The sequence below is a fragment of the Gopherus evgoodei genome, chromosome 2, assembly GCF_007399415.2.
Source record: "Gopherus evgoodei ecotype Sinaloan lineage chromosome 2, rGopEvg1_v1.p, whole genome shotgun sequence".
In the NCBI taxonomy this organism is placed as follows: domain Eukaryota; kingdom Metazoa; phylum Chordata; order Testudines; family Testudinidae; genus Gopherus; species Gopherus evgoodei.
This window is the reverse complement of record NC_044323.1, coordinates 298,131,127-298,158,661: the sequence shown is the minus strand read 5'-3', so window position 1 is coordinate 298,158,661 and position 27,535 is coordinate 298,131,127. Positions and strand designations below refer to the sequence as shown.

At 67.2% G+C, this 27,535-nt stretch overlaps 1 protein-coding gene across 22 annotated transcripts in view; it reads right to left on the bottom strand.

The window, feature by feature from the left end:
- PLEC (plectin) overlaps positions 1-27,535 on the bottom strand; it is a 175,521-nt gene that overhangs the window by 44,518 nt on the left and 103,468 nt on the right. For 11 of the 22 annotated variants that reach the window (XM_030554099.1, XM_030554104.1, XM_030554105.1 and 8 more), the window contains 5 exons: positions 14,065-14,126; positions 8,320-8,334; positions 6,740-6,829; positions 3,534-3,611; positions 3,125-3,217 (listed from right to left, as the gene is read on the bottom strand). In XM_030554099.1, coding sequence (XP_030409959.1) covers positions 3,125-3,217; positions 3,534-3,611; positions 6,740-6,829; positions 8,320-8,334; positions 14,065-14,126 — 338 coding nt within the window. Of the gene's footprint in view, positions 1-3,124; positions 3,218-3,533; positions 3,612-6,739; positions 6,830-8,319; positions 8,335-14,064; positions 14,127-17,795; positions 17,902-26,238; positions 26,399-27,535 lie in introns of those variants that run through there. The other 11 variants (XM_030554100.1, XM_030554110.1, XM_030554113.1 and 8 more) reach the window with 5 other exon arrangements.

Here is a 27,535-nt window from a genome sequence, read left to right as displayed (position 1 = left end):
TGGTGAGAAAAGGGTGTGACCATTGCAGAGACCCAGAGAGGGCAGGGGTGACTGAGACTGACTGCAGAGAACAGCCGACAGCCTGTATCCTGGCAGCTGACAGCTGGTCCCAGTCATTGCAAGGACCAGCCGGAGGTGTTGGTGCAGAGCAGGTGACCTGCCAGCCTGGGAAAGAGACAACGGAGGGAGGAGGGACAATGGGCAGGAGGGAGGCCAGGCAGCTAGGAGGAGTTGGTCTCCCATTTCTGCGCTAGCAGGCTCTGTCCTACACAGCGTCCTGTCGACTAATAACTCTTCTGAGAGTCACTGCTGCCTGCGGAATGGGGGGCAGGGCCATTTGGGGGTGTTCAAGGCTTCCCCCGGGGTCCCACCCAGAGGGACTCGCTGCAGGGAGCTCATGGATGAACGGGGCTGAACGCTCCGAGATCAGACCCAGGAAGCACCGAAGCCGAGGATGTAAGGGAGCCCTGCAGGGAGTCACTCTGCAACAGAGTCCTGCTTGGCTTCACTCAGGGCGGCTCCCGAGCACCCGGCCTGGGACTCCGTGACACCTGCACTCCAGGACGCAGCAGCCTCCTTCCTGCTTCACTTGGGACCGCCGCCAGCGGGGGGCGGTTAGAGGCTGCCAGTCACTGGCGCTTCACCACAAGCACCCACGCTAGGCACAGACTCCCAACCCCGGCGGAAATGGGCCTGAACCACAGCCCGAGTGAGCACAGCTCCTCACGCACCCTGGCCGCAGGGGGGCTCGCTGGCCCCCAGCCAGGGACACGTCCTGCTGCACACATCCCCCCCGACAGAGGCTGCAGGCTGGGCTGCGACAGCAGGCAGGACGGAAGCACCTGCTCTGCTAGCTGCCTGGCATCTCTCCACTCCCGGTGCTCTCCCCAGAGCACGTGGCAGGTCCCGATGCCCTGGGCACTCCATGCCCAGCTCGCTCTGGCCGCTCCCTCACTGCTGCAGCAGGGATTCTGTCCCGGGCACTGCCCGGACCCCAGCCTGGTCCCGTTCTCCTGCTCTGGGCAGGGAAAGGAGTCCACGGGCAGCCTCCTGGAACACCAGAACTCCTGGGTTCAGAGCCCTTTGGTTGGGCTCTGCATGCTGAGCCGCCCCCCCGCCCCAGGGCGGCCTGCAGGGAAGGGGGGCCCTGCCCCAGCCCTGGGGGCTACGCTCTACCGGGCCTACAAGCAGAGGAGCTGCAAAGCCTGGCCAGGAAGAGCAGCGCACGAGCAAGGCCCAGCTCCAGGCCAGGCAGGCAGTACAGGGCTCCCCCCAGGACCGGCGCTAGAGTTTTTCATGCCCTAGGCGCACGGCCATTTCACTGCCCCACGCGCTGCTCCCGCAGCCATTTCTGCGGAGGGTCTGTTGGTCCGCGGCTCCGGTGGAGCTGCCGAAGCCGTGCCTGCAGGAGGTCCACCGAGCCACGCGGGACCAGCCGACCGTCCGCAGGCACGACTGCAGCAGCTCCACCGGACCGGCCTGCCACCCCGCCCCCCCCAGCAAAATGCCGCCCCCCAAAAATCCTGGCGCCCTAAGCGATTGCCTAGTTCTCCTCAATGGAAGCGCCGGCCCTGGCTCTCCCGCAGGAGGGGACCGCATGCGATGGAGCAGGCGGTCGTGCGGGCAGGCCAGGAACCCTGTGCCCGGCGGCTGGGGCAGCTCCGCTGGTTCCTGCCGTTCCCAGGTGGTCGGTGAGAACTGGGCAGCTCCAGCACCCGCAGGGACAGGAAATGACTGTGGCTAGCTCGCGGCTGCCAGCCAGGGCCCGTGGGGCTGCCAGGCTCCGCCCTGGGGCTAAGCCGTGCTTTGGCAGCCTGGCCCAGGGAGCAGGTGACTCAGTCTCCAAAACGCTGCCCCTGCGGCTGCAGCGTTCCCGCCCCGGCAGCTCCCCTCCCCTGTCGCGCCAGGACTGGCAGAGCATTCCCCACAGAGGCCAAGGGCCACGCTCCAGCTGGAGGGCGGCTGGCTCCAGGAGAGTGCCGGGCTGGGGCAGGGAGAAGCAGGGAGCCCCCAGGTCTCGCCCCACTCCAGAGCAGCCCCCCCCCCAGCCCTGCCTACAGCACTCCCACTGGGCCTCCCAGCTCTGGGCCCTGCCCTACCCAACGCCTAGGCCCAGGGCAGCCAGTGAACCAGAGAGAGCTCCAGCCCTGGCCTTTCCCAGCAGGGGATGCAGTGGGAAGCTGATGGGGGGCAGGAGCTGGCTGTGGGGGGAGCTCCCAGCAGGAGGCATCGTGGGGGTCAGGGCAGGTTGCTGGCTGTGAGGGATGGGGCAGGAGCTGGCTGTGGGGGGAGCTCCCAGCAGGGGGTGTTGTGGGGGTCAGGGCAGGTTGCTGGCTGGGGGGGGCAGGAGCTGCCTGTGGGGGATGGGGCAGGAGCTGACTGTGGGGGGAGCTCCCAGCAGGGGGCACTAGGGGGGTCAGGAGAGGGTGCTGGCTGGGGGGGGAGAGCTCCCAGCAGGGGGCACTAGGGGGGTTGGGGAGGGTGCTGGCTGGGGGGGGAGAGCTCCCAGCAGGGGGCACTAGGGGGGTTGGGGAGGGTGCTGGCTGGGGGGGAGAGCTCCCAGCAGGGGGCACTAGGGGGGTCAGGGGAGGGTGCTGACTGTGGGGAGAGCTCCCAGCAGGGGGCACTAGGGGGGTCAGGGGAGGGTGCTGGCTGTGGGGGGAGCTCCCAGCAGGGGGCACTAGGGGGGTCAGGGGAGGGTGCTGGCTGCGGGGGAGAGCTCCCAGCAGGGGGAGCTGTGGGGGGGGCAGGCACTGGCTGGGAGGGGCAGGACATGGGGCTGGCTGTGGGGGGAGCTCCCAGCAGGGGGCACTAGGGGGGGTCAGGGGAGGGTGCTGGCTGCGGGGGAGAGCTCCCAGCAGGGGGAGCTGTGGGGGGGGGCAGGCACTGGCTGGGAGGGGCAGGACATGGGGCTGGCTGTGGGGGGAGCTCCCAGCAGGGGGCACTAGGGGGGTCAGGGGAGGGTGCTGGCTGCGGGGGAGAGCTCCCAGCAGGGGGAGCTGTGGGGGGGGGCAGGCACTGGCTGGGAGGGGCAGGACATGGGGCTGGCTGGGGGGGGAGCTCCCAGCAGGAGGCACTGGGGAGGAGCAGGGCAGGAACGTGGGGCAGGTGGACCCAGGCTCACCTGGAAATGGAGGATGATGGTCCAGATGAGGCCCAGCGTGAGCTTGGGGTTGCCGTCGGCGATGTCATCATTACGGATGTTCACCAGTTTCACCTGCCGAAACCCAGAGCTGCGGTTACGCCAGGGGGCCCGATGGGCTCCTCAAGCAGCAGGCCTGGGGCCTGCCCTTACCCTGGCCCCTGGGGAGACCCCCACATCTCAGCAGGGGTGGGGCTTGACCCTCCCCCATGCCCTAGGGAGACCCCCCCAACTCAGCAGGGGCAGAGCCTGTCCTTCCCCTGCCCCTGGGGAAACGCCTTCCCCATCTCAGCAGGGGTGGGGCTTGACCCTCCCCTTGCTCCCCGGTCGGGCCTGTCCCCTACACAGACACACAGCTCACCTGCCCCCCCCACGCACGCACGCAGCTCACCTGCCGGTGTTTCAGGTAATCCAGGGCAATCTGCACATTCTGCAGCTTATGGAAGCGCATTCGCCCCTTCTCGCGGGGCTGCAGAGACAGAAGGAGCAGGGGGGTGAGTGACCGAGCCGAGGTGCCAGGGCCCCCCAGTGCCCTGAGCACTCCTCCCCCCACGCAGGGCAGGGCCAGCAGCCAAACTGCAGAGCCAGGGCTCCGGGGAGAAGTGAGAGCAAGAGAAACCCAACACCTAGTGCCCCGTCAGTAGGTGCCAGCACCCATCCCCCCAGGGTGGGGCAGAGAGCTGAGTGGCCCCGCCCTCCCCCGCCAAGCCTAGCTAGCCCTAACTGGCCACTCTTCCAGGCACCCGTTCCATTGCCCCACACCCCAGCAGGCTAGGGGCTGCCAGGCACCCCAAGGGGCTGCAGCCATCGGGGGTGGCAGCCCCTCTCCCTGCACTACCCTCTGCCCTAAGCCTCGGGAGCCCATTACCAGAGGGAAAGCCGGAGCCCCGCTCTCCAAGGTCAGAGAAGAATCGCCCCCAGGGATCCCCAGCTGCCCCAGCCCCGAGGCTGCAAGCGTGTGGAGGGCTGCGGTGGAGGCCTCAGGACGGGAGCAGGGCTCTCAGCACAGGCAGGGTTAGCACAGAGCTTGCAAACCATGCCGACAGAGGACAGGGGCTGGAGAGGAAGGGCTGCTGGCCTTGGTGCCCCCGGTAGTGCTGGGGCACAGGGCCAGGGCTCACCAGATCACAGAGCCAATTGCCCCCAGCTCAGCCCGCCCGGTCACCACCGCTCCCCACGCTGCAGGCTCCGAGGGCAGTGCCCAGCAGAGGGGGCACGTCCCAGCCGGACTGCCGTCGCTAGCTGGCTCTGGAACAGCGGGCCGGGGAGCCTGACGGAAGGGGCAGCACAGGGGGTGTGGGCTGGGCCCGGAAATCCTCAGCCACTAGCTGCTCCCACGGAGCGCTGGGAGGAAACGTGCCGACTGAAACAATAGCGAGGAAAGTGCTGAGCACGGCTGGGCGGCTGCTCCTAGCTTCCTCCAGGGCACCTGAATACAGCCAGCCAACTCTGCCCCACGGTCAGCACCCACCAGCGCCAGGGCCCGGCTCTGCCTTCCTGTGCCCTCCCCACACGGCCTGGGGGCAGCGACAGCTCTGGAGCCCTAGATGGCACCCCCTGGAAACAGCCCCCTGAGGGGCGAGCACAGCAGTGGTGACACGCCACACAGCACGTGGTGCTCACTGAGCCTGCAAGGGGCATCGAGGACAGTGCAAGGGATAGGGGCATCATGCAGTGCAAACCTCCCGCCCTGCAAAATGGACCTAGCGCTTGCACGGCCAAGAGGGACCGGGACCTCTGTGTCAGACCAGACACGAATGCTGGGGCACTGCGGTCACGCCAACAGAGGGGAGAGCCCCCGCCCCCCAGCGCCAAGCTGGGACACTGGGGCCTGCACGGCCTGCTGGGGAGAGCCCCCTGCTGCCCCCACCCCGCTCCCTGACCCACAGCGCCCCCTAGCGATGCTGTGGGGACAGCACCCTCTGCTGCCCCCACCCCACTCCCTGACCCACAGTGCCCCCTAGCGACGCCGTGGGGCCAGCCCTGCCTGCTGGGGAGAGCCCCTGCTGCCCCCACCCCACTCCCTGACCGACAGCGCCCCCTAGCGACGCCGTGGGGCCAGCCCTGCCTGCTGGGAAGAGCCCCCTGCTGCCCCCACCCCGCTCCCTGACCCACAGCGCCCCCTAGCGATGCTGTGGGGACAGCACCCTCTGCTGCCCCCACCCCGCTCCCTGACCCACAGCGCCCCCTAGCGACGCCGTGGGGCCAGCCCTGCCTGCTGGGAAGAGCCCCCTGCTACCCCCACCCCACTCCCTGACGGACAGCGCCCCCTAGCGACGCCGTGGGGACAGCGCGCTCTGCTGCCCCCACCCCACTCCCTGACCGACAGCGCCCCCTAGCGACGCCGTGGGGCCAGCCCTGCCTGCTGGGAAGAGCCCCCTGCTGCCCCCACCCCACTCCCTGACCGACGGCGCCCCCTAGCGACGCCGTGGGGCCAGCCCTGCCTGCTGGGAAGAGCCCCCTGCTGCCCCCACCCCGCTCCCTGACCCACAGCGCCCCCTAGCGTCGCCGTGGGGCCAGCCCTGCCTGCCGGGGAGAGTACCCCCTGCTGCCCCCACCCGGTCCCTGCAGCACAGCACCCCCTAGCGACTCCCTGGGGAGAGCGCCCCCTGCTGCCCCCGCCCCGGCAGCGCTCCAGCCCAGTACAGCTCACAGCGGACGAGCCCACCCCAAGCGAATTCCAGGTGGCTCTGCCCCGACCACGGCCCCCGCAGGCCCCCTGGGCTGCCCCCAGCCGCACCCCAACGCCCAGGCACGCGCCTCAGGCCAGCTCAGCCAATCCCAGGCGAGCAGCGGGTTCAGCAAAGCTCTGATTGGCTGGGCTTGCCATGATGTCATTTCTCCCCAGCCAACGGGGCGGCGCACGGCCGGGCGAGAGCGACGGCAGAACCACTCACCAGCCGCACGCTCCTGATCAGGTGGCGCTCCCTCGGCTAGCCAGCAAGAGCAGTGCACAGAAAGGAGGCAAAGGCCAGAGGGCAGAGGTCAGGGGTCAGCAGACAGATACAAAGCAGCAGAAAGTTCCGTTCCCGTGTTAAAAGCCCGCAATGCAGCAGGGCGCGGGAACCGAGTCTCAGGGCGCGGGGTGGGGGCAGGCCAGGGCCTGAGCCGGGGGGGCCCTGGGAACCAGACTGATTTCCCTAGCAGGCACAGCAAGCAAGAGGTCAGGGATCACAGGGCATGTGGGGTCAGCAGGCAGGTGTGCCAGGGAAGCAGGGGCCCCGACCCTCCTTCAAGGGGACCAAGCCAGAGTCTGCAGGGGCCTGAGGGTTTGCGGGAGGTGGTGCTGGGCCGGGCGAGGGGCCCAGCCTATGGGTCAGCGGGCGAGGATGTGCGCTGGCGGGAGGTGGGGGGAGGTGATGTGGGAGGGAAAGAGGAGGGTGTGGCATGGGTGGGGGAGCAGCACAGAGCTGACACTTGCCCTGAGAACCTCTCCCCTCTCCACCCGAGACCGGACCAGAAGCTGCTCTTTGCCCCGACCCGGCCAGGACAGGGTTCCCTGCGCTGGGCAGGATGGGCACCGGACGGGAGAGGAGGGAACCAGCAGAGAGGCGGCTGCGCAGAAGCTGCAGTCCGGAAGCCAGCGGTGCCACCTACCAGCGTGTCCCCCGAGAGCACTTCCAGCAGCGAGATGAGGTTGTGGCCATCCCGCAGGTCCTCGTACAGGTCGCTGACATGGCGCTGAGCCTGCAGAGACGGAAAGGAACCGTTAACGGGGCAAAACTAACAGCAGCCAATGAGCTGCCAGCCAGCCCTCGGCCGAACCCTGAGCCAGCACCTCTGTGGGCCAGCTGACAAGGGGAGCAGGTATCTGACTCGTTCCCCAAAGAACAGCATGGAAGGGCTCTAATGAAAGCCACAGTCACACCGGTCATCACAATCACTGCAAAATGCACGTGTGTGCCATGCAAGGCGGTGTGGATCCAAACGAGAACACCGCGTTCCCAAAGGCGACATGCCTTAACTCGAATCCTCCAGACAGGAGACATGGGAGCGATGGAAGCTAGACAACGGCCGCCCATTTACACACAAAGGCAACTCGAGCCAAGAGCGGTGACGTCACCAGGAAAGGAGCACACAGGGACAAACAAGCCTTGGGGGTTGTCCTGTCTCGGAGCAAAACCAATGAACTCTTGGGGTATTTCTAGAAAGCAGAGACCCCCCCACCCCACCCCACCCCCGGTGTCCTACCCTAGGACAGCGCCTTGGTAGTCAGGAAAGTGGGGTGGAAACACTGGAGCGAACTTGGGTGAGAAAGCTCTTGAGCCAGGAGGGGAACCCGTTAGCAGTGCGCAGTTTCCAGAGAGCGTGCTACTGCTATTTCCCCATGTTTATTCCACCCCTGCACACACTGTTCCTCACTGCTGCAAATGGGCCATTTTCATTACCACTACAAAAGTTTTGTTCTCTCCTGCTGGTAATAGCTCACGTTCCCTGATCACTCTCGTTAGCGTGTGTATGGAAACACCCATTGTTTCATGTTCTGTGTGTGTGTGTATATATAATCTCTCTCTCTCTCTCTCTCTCTACCGACTGTATTTTCCACTACATGCATCCAATGAAGTGGGCTGTAGCCCATGAAAGCTGATGCTCCAATAAATGTATTGGTCTCAAGGTGCCACAAGGATGCCTGTTCTTTTTGCTCCATTTGGTTTTGCATCGACCATTTGTTTTCAGTATCCTTCTCCCTGGCACCTAGATGCCTGGTCTTTCCTGATCAACTCACTGTGCTGGGTCCTCAGCCAGGCTCCGGCCCTGGGCTGAGTCTCACAGCGGATGGGTTCTGGTCCTTGGGGCCAGCGGACCTTGGCATTCTGCAAGGGTGCAGGGGCTGGGCACTCGGGGGTCGCTAACTGGTATGGAGCTAGCGGGGTCTGCGGGGCCTGGCTGGCAGCGTTTGCACTGCCAGAGGCTGGTGGTTTCAGAGCCTGACCCACTCTGGGGACTGGGCTCGCTGTCTTCCCCGTTACACTGATGCTGGCAGGGCCAGAGCCCAGGAGCTCTGATGCCTGTGCCTGGCTCCAGGCGCTGTCGTGCGCTGCCCAAGCCCTGCCAGCCTATGGCCTCTGCCCCCTACAGCCCTGAGCCCATGGCCCTGCCTGGGGAGCAGCCAGGGCAGCCAGGAGCCGTGCGCGATGCCGTTGGTCACGCCGTGCACAGGACGGGATGCTACCTACCTCTGCTCGCCAATGCTGCCGCAGGAGGGGAGGCCGGGGAGAGAGAGAGAGGAGGGTTAGGAGCAGAGAGGCGGCGCAGACCCGGTGTTCAGCTTCCCAGGCACAGCGGGGGGCTGCTCGGGTCGCAGCTGGGCCCCAGCCCCCACTCAGCCTGCTGCCCACACCTCGGGGCCGCAAGCACAGCAGGGATCCTAGCCACCCCCCGCCCCCCCGGACATTCCACTCTGGGCAGAGGCCCGGAAGCCCCTCAGCTTGGCCAGGTGCAGCCCACAGGGAGAGCCCGGCCCAGCACTCACACCCTGGGTGGAGCCAGTCCCAGGGAGTGAGGGGGAGCCCAGCCAAAGCAGAGAGACCCCCTCCCTCCAAGGCAGAACTGCAGAGCTGCACAGAGCTCCCAGCCAGCCAGCCCTAGAGCCGGCAGTGCAGCCAGCCTGGCCATCGCCCACCTGGCCCCATGCGCTGTCCCCCATGGGCTGCCCTGTGCAGTTAGCCCAGTGTCCTGGCCACGGGCGCCAGGGCTGGCTGGCTGCACGAGTTTGGGGTGTGCTGGATGCTCCCCAGCCAGGACAGGCCCTGCCCCCGGGAGCTGAATGCACCAAGCGTGGGGGCAGGGATTACAGGCCTGGCACGGGGCCGGTGCAGGCAGGCATATGAGCATGTGCATGGCCAGACACGCGTGTGAGGGCAGGGCGGGCGGGCTCCAGCGTGTGCTGTTCTCTGGAGCTGGGCCTGGCTCGTGGTGCCGGAGCAAAGGCTGCTGCCGAGAGGCAGCATGTCCCTGCGCTCAGACAAGCATTACTGGTTACACGGGAGGCTGAGGCCATGTCCCCATGCTCAACTGGGCCGGGCGTTACTGGTTAGATATGGGGCCGTGTCCCCGCACTCAACCGGGCCAGGCGTTACCGGTTAGACGCAGGGCTGTGTCTGTGTCTCCACGCTCGGCCGGGCCAGGCGCTGGGTTAGACGCAGGGCCAGGGCAATGTCCCTGCGTTCGGCCAGGCCGGGTCGGGCATTGGGTTAGACACAGGGCTGTCTGTGTCCCTGCGCTTGGCCGGGCCGTGTCTGTGTCCCCGCGCTTGGCCGGGCCGTGTCTGTGTCCCCGCGCTCGGCCGAGCTGGGCTGGGCGTTGGGTTAGATGCGGGGCTGTGTCTGTGTCCCCGCGCTCGGTCGGGCCGGGTGCTGGGTTAGATACGGGGCTGTGTCTGTGTCCCTACACTCAGCCAGGCCAGGCGATACTGGTTAGATACGGGGCCACGTCCCCGCACTCGGCCAGGCCAGACATTGAGTTAGACTTGGGGCCGGGGCCATGTCTTCATGCTCAACTGGGCCAGGCGTTACTGGTTAGACGCAGGGCTGTGTCTGTGTCCCCGCGCTCGGCCGGGCCGCGTCTGTGTCCCCGCGCTCGGCCGGGTCGTGCATTGGGTTAGACGCAGGGCTGTGTCTGTGTCCCTGTGCTCGGCGGGGCCGGGCCCGGCGTTGGGTTAGACACGGAGCCGGGGCCATGACCTTGCACTCAGCCGAACCAGGCACTGGGTTAGATGCTGAGCTGTGTCTGTGTCCCTGTGCTCGGCCGAACCGGGCACTGGGTTAGATGCAGGGCTGTGTCTGTGTTCCCGCACTTGGCAGGGCCGGGCGCTGGGTTAGATGCGGGTCTGTGTCTTGTGTCCCTGTGCTCGACCGGGCCGGGCATTACTGGTTAGATACGGGGCTGTGTCTGTGTCCCCGTGCTCGGCCGGGCTAGATGTTTGGTTAGACACGGTGCTGGGGCTGTGTTCCCAAGCTCGGCCGGGCCAGGCCAGGCTCTGGGTTAGACGCGGGGCCGGGACCACGTCCTTGCACTTGGCCAGGCCAGGCCGGGCGTTGAGTTAGACGCGGGGCTGGGGCTGTGTCCCTGTGCTCGGCCAGGCCGGGCGTTGGGTTAGACATAGGGCTGTGTCTATGTCCCCGCACCGGCCAGGCCGGGCCGTGTGTTGGGTTAGACGCGGGGCCGGGGCCTCACCCTGTGCTAGGCCAAACCGGGCACTGCGTTAGATGCAAGGCTGTGTCTGTGTCCCCGCACTCAGCCAGGCCGGGCGCTGGGTTAGATGCGGGGCTGTGTTTGTGTCCCCGCGCTCGGCCGGGCCGGGCGTTAATGGTTAGATATGGGGCTGTGTCTGTGTCCCTGCGTTTGGCCGGGTGTTACTGGTTACACGTGGGGCTGTGTCTGCGTCCTCGTGCTCGGCTGGGCCAGGCGTTGGATTAGACGCGGGGCTGTGTCTGTGTCTCCGCGCTCGGCCGGGTTGAGCCGGGCACTGGGTTAGATGCAGGGCTGTGTCTGTGTCTCTGTGCTCAGCCGGGTCGGGCGTTACTGGTTAGATACGAGGCCATGTCCCCGCACCCGGCCGGGCCAGGTGCTGGATTAGATGTGGGGCCGGGGCCACGTCCTCATGCTCAACTGGGCCGGGCGTTACTGGCTAGATATGGGGCCGTGTCCCCGCACTCAGCCGGGCCAGGCGTTACTGGTTAGACGCAGGGCTGTGTCTGTGTCCCCGCGCTCAGCCAGGCCGGGCGCTGGGTTAGATGCAGGGCCAGGGCAATGTCCCTGTGTTCGGCCAGGCCGGGCCGGGCACTCGGTTAGATGCAGGGCTGTGTCTGTGTCCCGCGCTCGGCCGGGCCGGGCCGGGCATTGGGTTAGACGTGGGGCTGTGTCTGTGTCCCCGCGCTCAGCCAGGCTGGGCGCTGGGTTAGATGCAGGGCCAGGGCAGTGTCCCTGCGTTCGGCCAGGCCGGGCCGGGCACTGGGTTGGACGCGGGGCTGTGTCTGTGTCCCCGCGCTCGGCCGAGCTGGGCTGGGCGTTGGGTTAGACGCAGGGCTGTGTCTGTGTCCCTACACTCAGCCAGGCTGGGCGATACTGGTTATATACGGGGCTATGTCCCCGCACTCGGCCAGGCCAGACGTTGAGTTAGACTCGGTGCCGGGGCCATGTCCCCATGCTCAACCGGGCCAGGCGTTACTGGTTAGACAAAGGGCTGTGTCTGTGTCCCCGCGCTCGGCCAGGCCGGGCCGGGCGTTGGGTTAGACGCGGGGCTGTGTCTGTGTCCCTGCACTCAGCCGAACTGAGCACTGGTTTAGATGCAGGGCTATGTCTGTGTCCCTGTGCTCGACCGGGCCGGCGTTAGTGGTTAGATACGGGGCTGTGTCTGTGTCCCTGTGCTCGACTGGGTCAGGCGTTAGTGGTTAGATATGGGGCTGTGTCTATGTCCCCGCACTCGGCCGGGCCAGGCCGTGCGTTGGGTTAGACGCAGGGCCAGGGCCATGAGCCTGTGCTCGGCCAAACCGGGCTCTGGGTTAGATACGGGGCTGTGTCTGTGTCCCTGTGCTCGACCAGGCTGGCGTTAATGGTTAGATATGGGGCTGTGTCTATGTCCCCGCACTCGGCCGGGCCATGCCATGCGTTGGGTTAGACGCGGGGCCGGGGCCATGACCCTGTGCTCGGCCGAACCGGGCACTGGGTTAGATGCAGGGCTGTGTCTGTGTCCCTGCGCTCAGCTGGGCCCGGCGTTACTGGTTAGATACGGGGCCACGTCCCCACACTCGGACGGGCCGGACGTTGAGTTAGACTCGGGGCCGGGGCCATGTCCCCATGCTCAACTGGGCCAGGCGTTACTGGTTAGACGCAGGGCTGTGTCTGTGTCCCTGCGCTTGGCGGAACCAGGCAGTGGGCTAGATGCGGGCCCGGGGCCATGTCCCTGTGCTCAGCCAGGCTGGGCCAGGTGTTGAGTTGGATGCGGGGCTGTGTCTGTGTCCCCGCGCTTGGCCAGGCCAGGCATTAGCAGCGCCTCCGGATGGGGGTGAAACAGCCCTGAGAGCCCGGCACACGCAGGAACAGACCTGCCGAGGGATGAGAGAGATGGGGGAACTCCGTGGGCCAAGGCGACCAATGGCACCACCCATAGTGAGGGAGGCAGCACAGGAAGGGAGGACCTAAAAAGTGCCCCCCATAACAGCCTTCGCCTCACTGGAGCAACGAGCCTTTCTTGGGGGAAGCGCATCCCCCTTTATGCACTGCAGCAACCTGAGGAACTCCCTGCTACAAGATGCCAGCGAGGCAAAGAGCTCAGCAAGCTCCAGGGCAGAGCAGACAATTATGTGACTCATGAGAACAGAAAAGGCTGCAATCCCTCCCTGCTGCAGGGTTCCTGCCCCTCCCTCTGGTGCCAGCCCCGTCGGGCAGGAGGCAGCGCCAAGGCGCATCCTGCCAGGCACTTCCCATTTCCCCAGCCCCATCAGAAGGGCCTGGCTGAATTGCTGGGGGGCCAGAGCCCACTTTCCACAGCAGAAGACACAGAAGAGCCCAGTTTTCGCAAGCGCCTGGCTGCGGCCGGGGGGGGGGGGGGGGGGAAGAGGGGAGCAGGATGCTGGCCACACAACTCTGAAATCCTGTTTCATCAACGCCACCAGGAACATTCCCTTCTCCACGGGCTGGAGCACAATCGTCCATTCAGAGCCGGGCCGCAGGCCGCTATGCACTCAGCACGGCCCGTGGGAGGAGAGGCAGCCAGCCAGCTCTGCCGGGCCCCGGGCTGCCTGCGGGCACAGGACAGCCTGCAGGTATGGGGCAGAGCGGCTGCTTCCGGGCCAGAAGACTCCAGGGGCTTGCTCCCTGGCCCTCCTGAACTGCCCCCTGCCTGGCTCTGGCAACCGCCCCCTTCAGCCCCTGCCTGGTCAGAGCACACCAGCTTGCCAATGCTCAGGGGCCCAGTGCTTGTCTCCTGACTGCCCCCTGCCAGGGACCCCTTCTCCCCCCACCCAAGCCCTCCGGCTGGGGCCCAACCAGGAGAGCGGAGCCAGGTGCCAGATGTGGATGGGCCTCCCAGGCACCGCCCTCACATACTTTGGCAGGGCTGGCCCTTGCCTCCCCTTGCTGCAGGCAGGGACTGCTCCCCGTGCTCCTGCCAGGGCGTTACCAAGCAGGGCTGGGCGGCCCCAGCCGGCCCCGTGCCACACTGTCTGCTCTCCTGCCCACCACAGCCTGTGAGTTCCAGGTGCGCACCCCGTGGGGCTGGGGGCCGCGGCTCCAGCTGGGAACGGGCTGCAGACGTGATCTAAGGAACCCAGGTGTCCCGGTGCTCCCACCTAGCACAGACAGTGCCCCCCGGTCGCACTCTGTGGCTCCCACATGACAGACCCTGGTCCTCCAGCCCCAGGTCACACACGGGGAGGTGTGGGATGCCCTCCATGTGCCCCTCTCCATCCAGGGCAGAGCTGAGGCAGGGCCAGGGCAGCCATGAAGCGGGGCCCAGTGGGTAGCGTGGCAGGATGGAAGACTGCACCTCACAACCAGACAGGAGTGGTCAGACACAGGACACTGAAGAGGCTAGGGCCCCCCAGGGGCTCGGGTCCCCTCCAGGGGTCTCCCCTCCTGAGAAGCACTCCTGGGAAAGGGATTGGGGAGTTCTGGCCCTTCCATAACTGGGCCCGTCACTGGGAGACTCCCAGCTCCAGGGACTGGGAGGTGAATTGCCACTGGGCTGCTGGGCCTGAAAGCAATGCAGTGACCCTCCCCCATGCCGGCACTTTGCCCCCCCACAGTCAGAGCCGCCCATTGTCAGTTGTTCGCTCCACCCATCCTGCAGCAGTCAGTTCCACAGGCTAACCAGGCACTGCCTATTAAAAGTAAGGGACCTGCCCTGCCCTGGGCTCAGCCCTCCACAGGGAGGCCCCACCCCTTGGCCCTGTCCCGGGGATGGGCGGGGGCACCCTTACCTTGATGAGGTGCTTGTTGACCCATTTGGTGAAAGTTTTCTTCTGGACCCGGTCTCGCTCATCTGCAAGAGAGGAGACCACAGGGGTTAGTGTGGGGGGGGGACACAGGGGGCTTATGGAGTCTGGAGTGGAAGAGCTGGGGCAGGCTCCCCCTTGGCCAGCAGGGCCAGAGCTCAGAAGAGGGATGAGCAAGAGCCCACAGGCTCCCAGAGCTCAGCACAGGCAGGAAGGGGCCTGACTCATGGGTGCCAATGGGAAGGAAACGGTTGCGGTGACTCATGTGCCACGCCTCCCGCTGTGCCCGATGCCCAGCCCCGGGCACGAGGAGCCAACGGGTGATTCCCCGGAGCAGCTCCCTGCACCCACTCCCACAGAGTCACAGCAGCCAGGTCAGCCCTCCAAGCGCAGCGACCCAGGGCGCCCGCTCCAGAGCCCCCCAGCACTCACCCCACTGCAGGAGCCTGCTGCCCCGGGCTGGCGCCTCCTGAGCCCCACACGTTCTAGGGGCCCAGGGCAGAGCCGAGAGCCCCTCCCAAGGGCGCCAGTAACAGGCCTCAGCAGGGACCCAAAGGCAGCAGGGGGAAGGTGAGCCAAGGGGCGCAGGCACCGGGCGGGGTCGGGGGGGGGGGTCCTCAGTCATTGCTAGGAGAGCCATGGGGAGTCGGGGCGCTGGGACACTGCAGGAAGCAGCTGTCTGCACACTCAGCAAGCCAGGTCCTCCCGGAGAACAGCCCAGGCGCCCCGCCCTGCCAGCCTGCAGACACTGGGGTGGGCCCCACGGCAGACTCGGGGGCTGGGACCTGTTTCCAGCAGGACGAGCCATACTCCTCCAGTGCCCATCCAGCCCCACCCCAGCACCGCAGGGCTGGGAACACCAGGCCATGGGCAGGCAGTGCCAGGAGCAATGCCCAGGTGCTCCCCTGCTCCCTGCCTGAGCCAGGGGGCCCATCTCTCACCCCACAGACACCCTCATCTCTGAGGGCTGCAGGAGCAAGGCCCAGCCCCATGGCAGATAGGGAGCAGAGGGGCCACTCCAACTCCCCCCAAGGTGTTTCTGGAGCTGGGACTCCAGCCCCCTAGTCCCTCGTGCTGAACCCCTCCAGAGCCCTGAGGGAACCCCGACCCCTCCCCAAGGGGCAGCTCAGCCCCATCCCCCCTAGCACATGGCCCTGGAGGTGACAGGCTCGGCCCAGCTCTGCACTGGCCTTTGGGGGGCTCAGGGCTAGGACGCCTGGGTTCCAATCCCAGCCCCACACCAGCCGCCTGGGCCGTGAGGGGCGAGGGGAGCACTGACCTGCCCAGGAGAGGGAGGAGTCTCCCCTAGGCCCCTGCGTAACATCCCCAGCGAGCAGGTTACAGCCCAACGGGGACGGACGAGCTGTGGGCCCTGGGAGGGGGAGAGGAGGCTGGGAACGCCCCAGGATGCACTAGGGCCCCCCCAACAGCAGTTAGCCCAGAACAACATCCCCCCTTGTCCCAGGTGTAAATGGCCACCCTCCCCGCCCCAGAACCAACCCCCTACTCCAAGCCTGAATCGCCCGAAAGAAGGGGGATGCCCCCAGCCCCAACAAGCTCACTGCCCCGCAGGGGTGTGTGGCACAGCTGCCCCCCCATGTGGGTTTCGCATGTCGCGTCTTGTCCGGCCAGGAGAGCGTGGAGAACTGTCTGTGCAGCTCCCAGCCGCCCGGGGCCAGACGGCGCCCAGCAGGGGGGTGCCTCCGGGGGCATGTGGTACCCCAGGGGCAGGGGCTGCTCCCTGAGGGGAAGCCAGGGGCAGGGCGGCTCCCAGCAGACAAGGGAGCAGCAGGAAGGGGAACCCAGATGCAAGGAGGAGAAGAGGGAGGGACAGACACAGCCCTGGGGCTCAGCTTCAGCTGGGCACCACCCTCAAGAGAGGAGCAAGGTGGCAATCGAGCCCCTGGGATGCTTCTCCTAGCCCCCCCCACCTCATTCCAGCGTGGGCACAGCTGCTCCCATGCAGCCTGGGCGGGGCAGGAAGTGCCACTCCCGCAGGCAGGCAGCGTTCCCAGCGCCCGCCCACCCGCCCGCCAGCCACTGACTGGGGCACTACACCCATGGGGGGGGTGCCATGGCAGGGCTCAGGAGGCAGAGCTGGCAAGAGCCCCCCCTTCGGACCACATTGAGCTCCCCTCACCCCTTCCCCCCACAGCCACACCCCAACCAGGGCAGAGGCCTGGGCCCCCTATAGCTATGGCTGGACAGCCAGGGCCCCTGGGGGGCGCTCAGAGCGACCTGGGGGCTGCAGTTGCCATGGGGGATCACTCCCCAGCATGGAATGCCCCACAGGTGGGCAGGTACCCCTGGCAGTGTGCAGGGCAGAGCTCACAGCAGCCAAGGGGCCAGGGCACAGGACTCCCCCTCCCACAGAGCACAGGAACTGGCATCACAAGGAGGGTCACAGCCCCCCACAAACATGCCACACACAGAGCAGCCCCCCAGCCAGTATGGTCTCCACACAGCCGCTCTATGGCTGCCCCCCACCCCGCAGCACTAGGACGGAGCTCCCCCCAACTCCCCTGCACAAGCAATCCCCCACACCCCCAGGTACATCACACACCCCCATACGCCCCAGGTACAGCCCACCAAATCCCCCACCCCCTAGGTACACATCCCACAGGCACAGCCCCCCATTTCCCCACCCCCAGGTACATCACATCCCCCCATCCTGCAAGCACAGCCCCCCATTTCCCACCCCCAGGTACACCACATCCCCCCATCCCGCAGGCACAGCCCCCCATTTCCCCACCCCCAGGTACACCACATCCCCCCATCCTGCAGGCACAGCCCCCCATTTCCCCACCCCCAGGTACATCACAGCCCCCCATCCCGCAGGCACAGCCCCCCATTTCCACACTCCCAGGTACATCACACACCCCCATCCCGCAGGCACAGCCCCCCATTTCCCCACCCCCAGGTACATCACATCCCCCCATCCCGCAGGCACAGCCCCCCATTTCCACACTCCCAGGTACACCACATCCCCCCATCCTGCAGGCACAGCCCCCCATTTCCCCACCCCCAGGTACATCACAGCCCCCCATCCCGCAGGCACAGCCCCCCATTTCCACACTCCCAGGTACATCACATCCCCCCATCCCGCAGGCACAGCCCCCCATTTCCCCACCCCCAGGTACATCACAGCCCCCCATCCCGCAGGCACAGCCCCCCATTTCCCCACCCCCAGGTACATCACATCCCCCCATCCCGCAGGCACAGCCCCCCATTTCCCCACCCCCAGGTACATCACACACCCCCATACCCCCCAGGTACAGCCCCCCATTTCCCCACCCCCAGGTACTCCACATCCCCCCATCCCGCAGGCACAGCCCCCCATTTCCCCACCCCCAGGTACACCACATCCCCCCATCCCGCAGGCACAGCCCCCCATTTCCCCACCCCCAGGTACATCACACACCCCCATACCCCCCAGGTACAGCCCCCCTTTTCCCCACCCCCAGGTACATCACAGCCCCCCATACCCCCCAGGTACAGCCCCCCATTTCCCCACCCCCAGGTACATCACACCCCCCCATACCCCCCAGGTACAGCCCCCCATTTCCCCACCCCCAGGTACACCACATCCCCCCATCCCGCAGGCACAGCCCCCCATTTCCCCACCCCCAGGTACATCACAGCCCCCCATTTCCCCGCCCTCCCAGCCTTCAGCCCCCTCTGCAGAAAGCCCCGGCTGGGGGCAGGCTGGGCGGTACCTTTCTTGCCCTCCGTGGCCCTCAGCACGGCCAGGTAGAGGTTCTCCTCGGGGCCCGCCAGCTCCGGGCTCTGCAGCCGCTGCCTGGACATGGTCCCTGGCACTCTCCAGCGAGCCCTGCCCCGCCCGCGGGCGGCACCCGCGGCCCAGCCACAGCAGCCTGGCCCGGGACTGGAGAGCAGCACCGCGCACCTCTCCGCTCCCCGGCTCCAGCTGCTCTGCCCCCGGGACCCAGGCCTGCCCGTCGCTCCCCAGACTCCTCCCCCCGAGAGCGGCTGGCCTGGGGGGGGCGGGGGCTCCCCGCCCAGAGCCAGGGCACAGCCCTGCCTGCCAGAGCCAGGAAACCTCCAAGCCCACAGCCACCAGCCTCCTGCTTGTAACCCTTTCCTGGCACAGCCAGCCTGCCCGGGGAGCCCCACGCCTGGAGATCCTGAGGCCTGGGGAGCCCCACGCCTGGAGATCCTGAGGCCTGGGGAGCCCCACGCCCAGGGAGCCCCATGCCTGGAGATCCTGAGGCCTGGGGAGCCCCACGCCCAGGGAGCCCCATGCCTGGAGATCCTGAGGCCTGGGGAGCCCCACGCCTGGAGATCCTGAGGCCTGGGGAGCCCCACGCCCAGGGAGCCCCATGCCTGGAGATCCTGAGGCCTGGGGAGCCCCACGCCCAGGGAGCCCCATGCCTGGAGATCCTGAGGCCTGGGGAGCCCCACGCCTGGAGATCCTGAGGCCTGGGGAGCCCCACGCCCAGGGAGCCCCATGCCTGGAGATCCTGAGGCCTGGGGAGCCCCACGCCTGGAGATCCTGAGGCCTGGGGAGCCCCATGCCCAGGGAGCCCCATGCCTGGAGATCCTGAGGCCTGGGGAGCCCCACGCCCAGGGAGCCCCATGCCTGGAGATCCTGAGGCCTGGGGAGCCCCACGCCTGGAGATCCTGAGGCCTGGGGAGCCCCACGCCCAGGGAGCCCCATGCCTGGAGATCCTGAGGCCTGGGGAGCCCCACGCCTGGAGATCCTGAGGCCTGGGGAGCCCCATGCCCAGGGAGCCCCATGCCTGGAGATCCTGAGGCCTGGGGAGCCCCACGCCCAGGGAGCCCCACGCCTGGAGATCCTGAGGCCTGGGGAGCCCCACGCCCAGGGAGCCCCATGCCTGGAGATCCTGAGGCCTGGGGAGCCCCACGCCCAGGGAGCTGCATGCCCGGAGGCTGCCCTGCCACAGCCCAGGGAGAGCAAGGGTCAGAGGGCTGCACCTGGGAGCAGGTGGGCCAGGCTTGACTGTTCCCCAGGAGGGGATCAGGGCCCCTAACGGGACAGCTGAGAGCTGCCTCAGGCCCAGGGATCTCCCGCTGTCATGGCCCAGCAGCCACCCCGCCAGTGCCCCACAGCCCTTGGGTGGTGGACACAGGAGAATACACCTCCCCACCCTGTGCCCCTCCCCCTTGGCTTCAGCCCACCTCAGCCAGGACTGGGGGACAAGGGTCAGTCAGCACAGGCCAGAGAGACCCCATGAGCCCCACGGTGACCCCATGGCAGGGTCAGCAGCAGGGAGCCCGGAGTCGGCCTGAGGCAGGGAAGAGGGCCACTCCCCCTCCCCCAGCCATGTGCCCAGCGCGGGGGAAGGGCTGCAGAGGATAACCCCAACCGCACCCCAGGGTGCAGGAAGCTGGCTCCTGGGTGCAGCGTGGACCTTGCACACGCCCTGGGGCGAAGGGGAGTGCAGCACATGGCTGCACTGTGACTCATGCAGCCTGAGGGACACGCCCTGCTCTGAGCAGGGAGCCAGCGGAGCTCAGCCTAGGGTCCGCCTGGGGGCACATGTCATGTCCCACACGCCCCTGCTCCCCCAGCGCAGCGAACTGCCCAGAACAGCCCCTGCCTGCCCCCCCGGCAGGGCTGCTGGGACAGCCAGGTCTCCAGCATGCTAGCCCAGCACAGGCTGCCTGGGGCACAGAGGCAGAGACAGCCCCCAGCTCGGCGGGGGCCAGGCCAGGGGTCTCCCCATCCAGTTTGCCCTCTGACCGTGACCCACTCGGAAATCACAGCCGCCTGGCCCCGCTGCTGCCAGCGCACTGCCCCAGCTCCAGGATAGGGCTGGGGGCCAAACCCCTCCGCAGCCCTTGGCAGGGCCATGCATAGGGCTGGGGCTGCCCTGGGACAAGCAGGGAGCAGAGCCGGCACCCAGCAGCCCGGGCGAAGTGGTGGGGCAGCCCCGAGCCACGCGATGGGGCGAAGGGCAGGGAAGGGTGGAGGTGCAGGCTCTAGCTGCCCCCCTTGCTTCCCAGCCCGGGCTCGCCCCAGCCCCCGCCCCCTTGGTTTCCAAGGAGCAGAGCTGGGCCAGGGCCAGCGTGGGGAGGAATGTGCCCTACAACGGTTTCTAAACCACAAGTATTTTCCAGCCACTGACACATATGGAGCAATGAGTTGCCAGGGCCTGGCTGACGCCAACGCACGTCACATAGCTGGGCGCTCACTCACATTCTGCCCGGCAGCCAAGGCAGGCACTTCCCAGCAGGGGGCGCTGGGGGGGCGGGGCAGGGCGCTGGCTGTGGGGTGGGGGTGACGAACTGGGAATGTTCTTAATGTTTTCTCTGAATACTGTGTTGGTGCCTCAGTGTCCCCATGGCAGTTCTTAAGTATCTGGCAGAGCAAAGGGCCAGTGCCCCTAAATGCCTGACCCTCTGTCTCCTAGCAACTGATGGCCTGGGCCCCTCCCCTGCAAAGGTGCCAGCTGAAGGTGTTGGAGACAAAGGGATCAGGTGACCTCCTGGCCCGGGAAAGGGGCTGAGCAGAGAGGAGGGGCTGGGGGGGGGTTGTGAGTCTGGAGCTGGCTGGGGACGAGGAGTGAAGTGCAGACCTGGGGGTCTGGCTCACTGCCCCCCAGAATGGACCCGGCCGAGGGGTCTGGTTCGCGGTACCTACAAGCTCTGGTTTAGACCCTGTTCCTGTCATCGAATAAACCTCTGTGTTACTGGCTGGCTGAGAGTCACGTCTGACTGCAAAGTGGGGGTGCAGGACCCTGTGGCTTCCTCAGGACCCCACTGGGGCGGACTCGCTGTGGGAAGCGCACAGAGGGGCAGAGGATGCTGAATGCTCCAAGGAGAGACCCAGGAGGTGAAGCCATGTGAGCTTCTTGCCCTGGAGACAGTCTGCTCCAAGGGAGAGGAGGATCCCCAAAGTCCTGACTGGCTTGGTGGGGAGCAGTTCCAGAGCATCGCTCAGGGACTCCGTGACAAGGTTCTCAGCAGGGGGTGCTGGGGGGGGTGGGGCGGGGCACTGGCTGGGGGGTGATTCCCAGCAGCGGGTATTGTGGGGGGGGCAGGGCAGGGCACTGCCTCGGGGGCATCCCAGCAGGAAGTGCTGGAGGGGGCAGGGCAGGGCATTGGCTTTGGGGGGGTTCCCAGCAGGAGGTGCTGTGGGGGGGGGCAGGCTGCTAGCTGGGGGGGTTCCCAGCCACCCACCCGCCAGCCTGGGGCCAGGAGCCTAAGCGGATTACAAAGTCTAAGACCAGGAGGGATCAGCTGATCACTGTCTGAGCACCCCCTGATCTCACCAGAGCCCCCTCCCCGCGACTCCAGCACACACACACCCCTCACCCCCCACACCTGTCACCCCCGACTCCAGCAGACACACACCCCTCATCCCCACACCCCTTACCTCCGACTCCAGCACACACGCACCCCTCATCCCCCACAACCCTTACCCCCAACTCCAGCACACACACACCCCTCATCCCCACACCCCTTACCTCCGACTCCAGCACACACGCACCCCTCATCCCCCACAACCCTTACCCCCAACTCCAGCACACACACACCCCTCATCCCCCATATCTGTCACCCCCGACTCCAGCACACACATTCCTCTCACCCCCAACCCTTACCCCTAACTTCAGTGCACGCACACACACACTTCACCCCCCCTTACCCTCAACTCCAACACACACACACCCACCCACACCCCTGCGGAGCCCCCATGCTGGATTCACAGCCTCCAACTGGCCGAATCTCAGTCTCAGCTCTGGACCATTCGAGTCTCCCAGCCCCCACGCTGCCGGTGACCCTCTGCAGCCTCCAATGGCACATCAGACAGCCGGTCTCAGTGTCAGGTCCTGCCCGTCGCCTCTCCCGTGCTGGCGCCCCTGCCCACAAGGCCAACCCCCGTCACCCACATCTCACACCTTCCAACAAGCCCTTTCGGGTTCTCCCAGCCGCTCCTCATGCCGGGAAAGCGCCCACCAGACACATCCACAAAATACCCTCACTGTCCCCCTTCGACCTCCGACACCTCTGTGCCAGGCCGGGCGCAGCTCGACCCAGACGAGGGAGCTGGGGTGCTCACCCCGTGTCTGTACAGCGCCTGGCACAGAGGGTCCTGCCCGGAGATCTCTGCCCCATGGCAGGAGCTGGCCAGGTCCCTGCAAACCCTGGACAGGGCTGCGAGGCGGGAGCGGGAAGACGCGGGGTGCCCCCTGCTGGATCCCACGGGAATCACACAGCAAGGGCCCAGCTCTGCGGGAGAACTCACCCTGCAGCTGGCAAGCTGCTAGCTCCCCCGGCCCCGAGGGCAGAGTCCAGGCTGAGAACCACCCAGAGCCGGGCATCGGCATGGAGTGGGGTCTGAGCCTACTGCTTCCATGTCTACCCAGCGCCTGCCCCGGCAGCCACCCCCCGCAGCCCAGTCACAGGCCCCCAACCCCTGCTACAGCCAGACACTCCTTGCTCCAGTCACAGAGCCCTGCAGACTAATCACCCCCTGCTACAGCCAGAGAGATCTGCAGATCAGTCACCCTTGCTACAGCAAGACACCCCCTGCTACAGCTGGACACCCCTTGCTACAGCCGCAGAGGCCTGCAGACCTGTCACCTCACTACAGCCAGACACCCCTTGTTACAGCTGCAGAGCCCTTAAGACCAGTCACACACACACACACACACACACACTCCTGCAGACCAGATACCTCATGCGACAGCCAGCCAGCCCCTGCTACAACCTGAGAGACCCACAAATCAATCACTCCCCTGTGTCCAGACAGCCCCTGCTACAGCCAGAGAGAACTACAGACCAGTCACGCCCACTACAGCAAGACACCCCCCCCCCCCGCTACAGCTGGACACCCCTTGCTACAGCCGCAGAGGCCTGCAGACCTGTCACCTCACTACAGCCAGACACCCCTTGTTACAGCTGCAGAGCCCTTAAGACCAGTCACACACACACACACACACACACTCCTGCAGACCAGATACCTCATGCGACAGCCAGCCAGCCCCTGCTACAACCTGAGACCCACAAACCAATCACTCCCCTGTGTCCAGACAGCCCCTGCTACAGCCAGAAAGAACTACAGACCAGTCACGCCCACTACAGCAAGACACCCCCCCCGCTACAGCTGGACACCCCTTGCTACAGCCGCAGAGGCCTGCAGACCAGACACCACCATGACAGCCAGACAGCCCTCCCAGCGTGCTACAGGCAGTGCCAACCTCACCCCATCACACCAGCAACCCCCCTGCACTCCACAGCTCCTGTCCCGTATACTCACTACCACCCCTTCCCCCCCAACCCGCACTGCAGCCTAACCTGTGCCCTGGCACGAAGGGGCTGCTGACAGGGAGTCTGTGCATGTGGGGTGGCCACTGGCTGGGAGGGGGCAGGCACTGGCCCACTGGCCTTTGCTGCTGGGCAGAGGCAGTGTCAAAGAGACAGCAAGGGGCTCAGGGCAGGACATCCCCTCTGCTCCACCTGCCCCTCCCCACTCCATGCAGGGGCCTCCAGCAGTGGGGGGCAGCTGTGCCGGGATGGCAGATCCTTCCCATCAGCCTCGGGCACAGAAATTTCCTCCAGGCCTTGGATATTGACACCACCCCAGCTTCGTGGGCTGAGGACGGGCAGGACCCCAGGGGTTGGGAGGCACTGTGGGTGTCACCCCCCCATGCTCCCGCTGCTGGGGGCAAGGGCACCACATAGCAGGCTCTGCAGAGCCCTTTCCCCCACGTGCTGCCAGGGCCTCCCGTGCAGGGGAACCAGCCAGTCTAGTGCCAGCAAAGAGTGGCAGGGCCACACACTGCAGGGACAACCAGGGGGGCAAGGAGGGGATCTGCAGCCGCAGGGAGGAGACACAGGCCGCTGGAAGGCAAGGGCGGGGATCTGAGGCCACAGGCGGGGGGGGGGCAGGGGCCACTGGGGAGCAAGGAGGGGATCTGAGGGCACAGGAAGGGGGGCAGGGGCCACCAGGGGGCAAGGGCAGGGATCAGAAGCCACAGGTGGGGGGTCAGGGGTCACTGGGGGGCAAGGCTGGGGCTCTGAGGCCGCAGGGGGGGCAGGGGCTGCCGGAGGGCAAGGGCAGGGATCTGAGGCCCGGGGGGGGGGCAGAGGCTGCCGAGGGGGCAAGGCTGGGGATCTGAGGCTGCAGGCAAGGGGGCAGGGGCCGCTGGGGGGCAAGGCTGGGGCTCTGAGGCTGCAGGCAGGGGGCAGGGGCTGCCAGGGGGGGCATGGCTGGGGCTCTGAGGCTGCAGGCAAGGGGGCAGGGGCTGCCAGGGGGGGGCAAGGCTGGGGCTCTGAGGCTGCAGGCAAGGGGGCAGGGGCCGCTGGGGGGCAAGGCTGGGGCTCTGAGGCTGCAGGCAAAGGGGGCAGGGGCCGCTGGGGGGCAAGGCTGGGGCTCTGAGGCTGCAGGCAAAGGGGGCAGGGGCTGCTGGGGATCTGAGGCTGCAGGCGGGGGGCAAGCGCTGCTGGGGGTGCAAGGCTGGGGCTCTGAGGCTGCAGGCAAAGGGGGCAGGGGCTGCTGGGGGGCAAGGCTGGGGCTCTGAGGCTGCAGGCAAAGGGGGCAGGGGCTGCTGGGGGGCAAGGCTGGGGCTCTGAGGCTGCAGGCAAAGGGGGCAGGGGCTGCTGGGGATCTGAGGCTGCAGGCGGGGGGCAAGCGCTGCTGGGGGTGCAAGGCTGGGGATCTGAGGCTGCGGGGGGACGGGCAGAGGCTGTCTGTAGCTTGCGACACCGCCGGGCCCGCAGATGCAGCAGGGCCAGGCGTGCCGGGTCGATCCCAGAGAGGTAGTACTGGACGGCAGGTCTCTCATCTCCCGCAGGCTCCTTTGCCCCCATCCTGCTCAAGGCCTCATTCCAGCGCCCCGCACCGCAGCAGCCTTTGGGAACAAGGGGGCTGCACCCGGGCCGTCAGCGGGGGGCGCGCTCCATGGCAGGAAAGGCTCGCCCATTCCCACCTGTTCAGAGGGCAGAGACCCGGGGGCCTCGTGGGAGCAGGCCCAGCCCAGAGACCAGGGTGGGGCGGGGGGTTAGAGCCGGAGCATAACTTTGGCTTCCCAGAGCGGTGCAGCTCGAGGACCAGCAGCGTCCAGTCACGCCAGCTGCCACGTCTGCTCAACGTCAGCCTGAGGGGGGTCCCCGAGTTCACCGCATTTTGACCCCCCCAGCTGGACACACCTGCCTGCCGCTCCTCTCCCTCGCCTGTGGGCCCCCAGCACAGGGTCACGCGGGGCGAGGCCCAGGAGGGAGCCGGGGGGCTCCCACGCGGACACGGCTAATGGCCCTGCAGGCAGCCCCGGGCTGCACCGGCCCCGGAGCCCGAGGCAGCAGGAGAACCAGGGTCACCCACCAGGCGCTGGGCCGATCAGGGCAGTGCTCTGGGGCTGGCAGCTTTGTTAGCGGGGCCAGGGACCCACACGTCCGTCTCAGCTCCGGGGAGCCCCCGTCCTTTGCCAGCAGACAAGGGGCCTGGGCCCCCGGGGAGCCCCCCCAGAAGACTGAGGGACTGTCCCCAGGCTGAGGGGGCTGCCCCAGCCGGACTCCATGGGGGGATGGGCCAGCAAGGTGTGTGGGGATCAGCCTGCACCTGTCCCTGCGGGGGGAGGGGCTGTCCCGCCTCCCAGGGCACCTGGCGGGGGAGGGGCTGCATGTTGCTCAGTCGCTTGGCTCAAGGATCATTGTTACCCTGACAGGGGGAGGCGGGGCTAGGGCAAGTCCCGCCCCCAAACCATTAACCCTTCGCTGCCCTGAAAGCAGGCGCTGAGTCCACTGCGCTCAGAAACAAACACATCCGGGGACAGAGCAGTCTAGTGGCAGGAGTGATGGCCTGGGGGTGTCCCAGTGCCCCCAGACCACTGCACCCCCTCCCCCACTGCCCCAACACTGCATCCCATCCCTCACTGCACCCCGTTCCTCACCACCCCCTCCCCCACTGCCTCAGCACTGCACCCCCTCCCCCACTGCCCCAACACTGCATCCCATCCCTCACTGCACCCCGTTCCTCACCACCCCAACCATGCACCCTATCACTGCACCCCACCCCTCACTGCCCCTACACTGCACCCCCTCCCTCACTGCCCCAACACTGCATCCCATCCCTCACTGCACCCCGCTCCTCACCACCCCAACCATGCACCCTATCACTGCACCCCCCCCTCACCGCCCCAGCCCTGAGCCCCCGGACCGCGCGGCCGGACCCACCGACGCAGCAGAGCCGCCGGCTCAGGTAGCTCCTCCGCTCCGGCTCGGAGCGGCCGCTCAGCAGCCACTCGGAGCCCCGCAGCACCGCCCGCTTGTAGGCGAAGTAGGCGGCCACGGAGGACGCGGGGTCCGGGCTGCCGGCCATGCCGCTGCGCTGCGCTCCCCGGCCCGCCCGCCCGCTGAGACAGGAGCCGCCCAGCCCCGCGCCCGCCCCCTGCCCGGCCCGGCTCGGCCCGGCCCAGCCCCGAGCGGCCGGGGAGCCGCCAGCGCGGAGCCAGCCCCGCCGGGAGCCCCCCAACCTCCCGCAGCCCGGGATCGACCCCCCAGCCTGGACCGACCCCCCGGGAGCCTCCCAACCTCCCGCCAACAATCCCCAAATCGGGACCGACCCCCGCAACCTCCCCTAGCCCGGGACCGACCCCCGCAGGAGCCCCCCAGCATGGGACTGAGCCACTCGGCAGCCCCTCAACTTCTCCCCGGCCTGGGACAGACCCTCCCCAGCCCAGGACCAACCCAGCCCAGGACCGAGCCACCTGGGAGTCCCCCAACATCCCCTCAGCCCAGGACTGACCCCCAACGAGTCCCCCAACCAGCCCCCAGCCCAGGACTGAGTGCTCAGAAGCCCCCCCAGCCCACTCTCGAAGGGGGACCTAGCCTAGGACCAGCCCCCCAAACATCCCCCCAACCCGCACAGTCCAGGACCAAGCCCTCCCCAACCCCACAGATCCCTCTTAGCTCTGGACTGAACTCCCCAGTCTGGGGCCAAGGCCTGAGTCCCCTCAGCAGCTCCCCCAGCCTTGGACCAAGCCCCCCCCTCACAGCCCACTTGGGTGGGGAGCAATATTCCAGCCACCCCAGCATCTGGTGCACAGCCTCCCCCCCACCCCAGGGAAGTGCCCAGGGCAGCCCCCATGGGCCCAGTCTCCCTCTGCGACTGACTCCCTCCCCCCCCCCCCGTCCTGATTTCCTAGCCTGTATCCAGCTGGCAGGGCCGGGAGGCTGAACCAGCTGCAGGGGCTGAGGCCCGTCAGGGACGGGGGAGCCCAGGGTGGCAGAGCCGTGGCCCCGGTGTGAGGCCAGGGCCCAGAAGCAGCTCTCCCAAGAGCCCAGCGCAGTTGCTCCCTTTCCTGTTACCTCATCGGAGGAGAGCCCATGGCTCTGAAGACAGGGCCAGAGCTGCCCAGGACTCCCGTGCCACAGCTCACAGGACAGCTGGTGACAACAGCCACCCTGGCCGCCAGCCACAGCACGGCCAGCTCCCAGTGCCCTGCGAGCCCTGCCCCGGGACGGCCGCAGC